At 35.5% G+C, this 3,472-nt stretch overlaps 1 protein-coding gene across 1 annotated transcript in view; it reads left to right on the top strand.

The window, feature by feature from the left end:
* Positions 1 to 328: 328 nt before the first annotated feature.
* Positions 329 to 3,472, top strand: part of PIGK (phosphatidylinositol glycan anchor biosynthesis, class K) — a gene marked incomplete at its 3' end in the record, with an annotated part of 15,955 nt that continues 12,811 nt past the window's right edge. The window contains exons 1-3 of the mRNA XM_010295968.1: positions 329 to 410; positions 1,090 to 1,148; positions 3,414 to 3,467. Of these exons, the coding sequence (XP_010294270.1) occupies positions 329 to 410; positions 1,090 to 1,148; positions 3,414 to 3,467 (195 nt within the window). The remainder of the gene's footprint in view (positions 411 to 1,089; positions 1,149 to 3,413; positions 3,468 to 3,472) is intronic.

Raw genomic sequence — 3,472 nt, 5'->3', positions numbered from 1 at the left:
GTCGGGCGCTTTCACAGCCGATCGAGCTGCCCGGGCTCACCTGGGCTTGATTGCCGTGTGGCCTGCGCGCAGGTGTGAGCTATTCCACGCCGAAGGAGCGAGTGTTTGTTTTTTTTTTTTTCAATCTGGAGTAATTTCATATTTCAGTAATTATGCTTTTTGCACAGTGCCCACACTACATCTGGAGTGTTGTTGGCATTTGAATTCTGCTTTATTAACGAGTTGTTGTGCGTTAAATTAATTACAAGTAGGACAAAAAATAGCCAATGGAAATATTTCAAGACCCTCTGGTTTACTAATTATACTCCAATTGTTTGCTACTTGAAGTATGGTTTGCTTTACATGTATTTTAACAAATGCTTTTTCTGTTACTGTGTTTTGTGTGAGACTGCGGGCATCAGCCCAGCACCCCTCAGAGTTAACAGAGTCTGACTAAGAATCAGCAAGTCTGGATTCTTGTCCTGTGACAGATTTGTTCCCTTACCTCTGGGAAGTCTTACCCCTTTCTATGTCCTACTTTATGCTAGCTGTTAAAGAAAAAGGCCCCTCTCCTCTGCAAAGCACGATGGGGACTATGGATAACACAGATTATAGAGAGGGTTGTTGTTGTCATAGCTTCTGATTTTGGAAGGTAGATGTGAACACTTTGTATTTAAAATGGGTTGAAATTGCAGATTCACTTACCTGCCTTTGAAAAAGATGAGAGGAACAATGAAAATAGAAATTAATCCAAGCCCCTTTTCTCACTAAGGAAGAAACTGTAGGTCAAAAAATAATTTTATTTTGTTCTTTGGAGTGTCCTTTGGGATAGAGGTGTGTGGGGTTTTTGTTTTAACTAAGCTGCAAGCAATTAATAGTTCTTTCTCCTTTGTTATTTAGCAAGTTTCAGGGAAAGATTTAGAGCAATTAGTTTGCATGAAGTGTGCAAAACAGAATAAGAAAAACTACCTCTCTTGAAGCTTTTGTAATGTTTATTCAGTGTTAGGGTGTGATAAACATATGCATTGAACACTGTTTTGTGGAAACAACAAAAATATGAGCGGTCATTTCTTTCTTATTGCTGAAAAACATCTAATATTTTCTCCATCTTTCAGGATCAGGCAGAACAGTTCTTTAGAAGTGGTCATACAAATAACTGGGCAGTTTTGGTAAGTGTGGTCCAGGTTGTTTTCTTCCAATAAAGTTTACAATTTTTCATCAGGAGCCATAATTGCCACAGTCACTCAAGAATTCTCTTCATTTGAAAGAAATGGAAAGATAAAGACTTGGAAATGAATAAATTTGAAATTGTACCTGCAAATTTATTACACTATAATAAAATTATCTTTCCAGTGTGACTGCATTTCAAGCACTCAAAACGTCTAGCTACATGTCAGGATTCATAAAACAAAAGTTCTGACAGCATTAAAACATTTAAATTACCATATTGCATGTTGAACAAAAGTGTAATTCTGATATCAGAGAAGTATATCTCTTTGGCCAGAAAGGTGCAATTTATTTCTGATTTTTGTTCTTACTCAATGTGTTAATTTGTGATAGCAGGCTAAGAATAAAATAAATTCAGGCAACATAATGTTTAGATCAACTGTTCTTATCCTAGGGTTTTTTTTTCTTTGCCATGAATCTTTTAGTAGCTTTGAATCATGCTACACAATTGGTTCTTAATCACAATTCATGTCTTAATGACTAATTTGTTTAAGAACACTATTGTAATTACTCAGTAGCAGCTGTTTATTTTCCAGACACTAAAACTGAGCAATATAAAAGGAAAGTTACCAGTAGTTAATTGAAGTAGAAGGAATAATTTCTATATTTTACAATGTGCAAACTTGAAACTATTCAAATATCAAGTACTATTTTAATACTATGAACAAATAGGTGCTTTTATTAGTGCCCATAAAAACACACAAAGCAAGTGGAAAATTAGGTCCAAGGAGCTATACTTTCTGTCCTTAACAGATTCTCTGCTAGTTATATTTTTTCAGTAGTTCATGATTAAACTTTTATAACAATTGCTACTAATTTTTAAAGCAGTAAAATGAGGGGTTGTTACTGCTGTCGGGTACTTCAAGCCTGGATTCTGCAATCCCACCTTGTCAGTAGTTTGAATTAATATGCTGCAGTGTGAATAGCTATATTTAAAGCATAGGCACGTTTTCCACTGTGTTGTAAAGGGAGGTAGTGGAGGAAAGAAGCAGATTATAATACCTTGAACTGTCACCGCTAGATTGGCCACAGTTAGTTTTCAGAGCTTTAAATCTTGCTGAAAGGCAAATGTTCTCATGGACTGATTCCTGTGGGTGTGTTTGAAATTCCTAACGGGAATCCTGACAGGGTAGTCGAGACTCAAGGGGATCCTTTCAGGCTGAATTTTTATTATTATTTAAGCTACTACTCATTTCTTTTTATGAAAAGGCTGGAGAAAAAGATGTTGCATAGTGTAACTTTACTTAAAGATGTTTCTATTTAAATTAGAGCTGTACATTTAAAGCTGAAAAATTAAAAAACTTTCTTAAAGGTTTGTTCCTGCTTCTCTATTTTTGTGATTTTAAAGTCACCTCTTCTAAAATGCTTCTTCCTTTGTCTGTTTGAAAGACTTGTAAAAGTGAAGGAATTTTGTATCCAAAGATAATTGCTGTCCTTGGTGCGGAACAAACGAAAAGTAGCGAACTTAAGTTAAACACAATGACAATGATGAAGCTGCTAAGGAACTACAGCAGATTGCCTCTGAAGGTTTTTGGGATCTCATTGGTTTGAGGTTTTTGAGGACAGGTTAAGTAATATCTGGCCTATGGAATAGTTCAAGTATGGGAATGGCTGGTGCCCAACACCTTGCCTGTTAGAACAGTAGAACCTGAACTCCTTTGAGATTTTTGAGAATTTGTATTCAGATTTTGGTTAGATCTCACTTAGCTCTCTATTATATTTGACTCCTTAAATACAAACATTCTTAGTGTATTTTCCCTTGTGTGTGGCTTCTGCATGAATTCACTTATGCTTTTGTGCAATAACACTCACAAAATGACTTTGTTATTGGGTTGGGAACTCTTCCTTTGCTATGGTGAAAGCAAATGAAAAAATTTAACTTATCCACTTGCTATTGCTGATGTATTCCCTGAAGTTCTGATGTATTCCCTGAAGTGCTGCTTTCTATACTTAGTTGGGTTTTATGACAATTTTTTCATGAGTCAGTATGTTAAGAAGTTTTTTTTATTTTCAACATTTGTTGCTTTTGTACAACAAAGATTTATAAAGAGATATACATGTCATGAGTTTCTTGGTGTCGCTATGTTCTTTCTGATTTGTTACTAGTTGGTAGTCCTGTAGTCATGGTCTTCTGATGCAATGTGCCAGGCCAGTTTGTATCTTTTACACTATTTAATATGTCGCGTTTTTTCCCTTAAAAATTCAAGGTGTGTACATCTCGATTCTGGTTTAATTATCGTCATGTGGCAAATACTCTTTCAGTATA

The sequence above is a fragment of the Phaethon lepturus genome, unplaced genomic scaffold (genome assembly GCF_000687285.1).
Source record: "Phaethon lepturus isolate BGI_N335 unplaced genomic scaffold, ASM68728v1 scaffold28251, whole genome shotgun sequence".
In the NCBI taxonomy this organism is placed as follows: Eukaryota; Metazoa; Chordata; class Aves; order Phaethontiformes; family Phaethontidae; genus Phaethon; species Phaethon lepturus.
The sequence above is the reverse complement of the archived record's forward strand: the minus strand, read 5'-3'. Positions and strand labels throughout refer to the sequence as shown.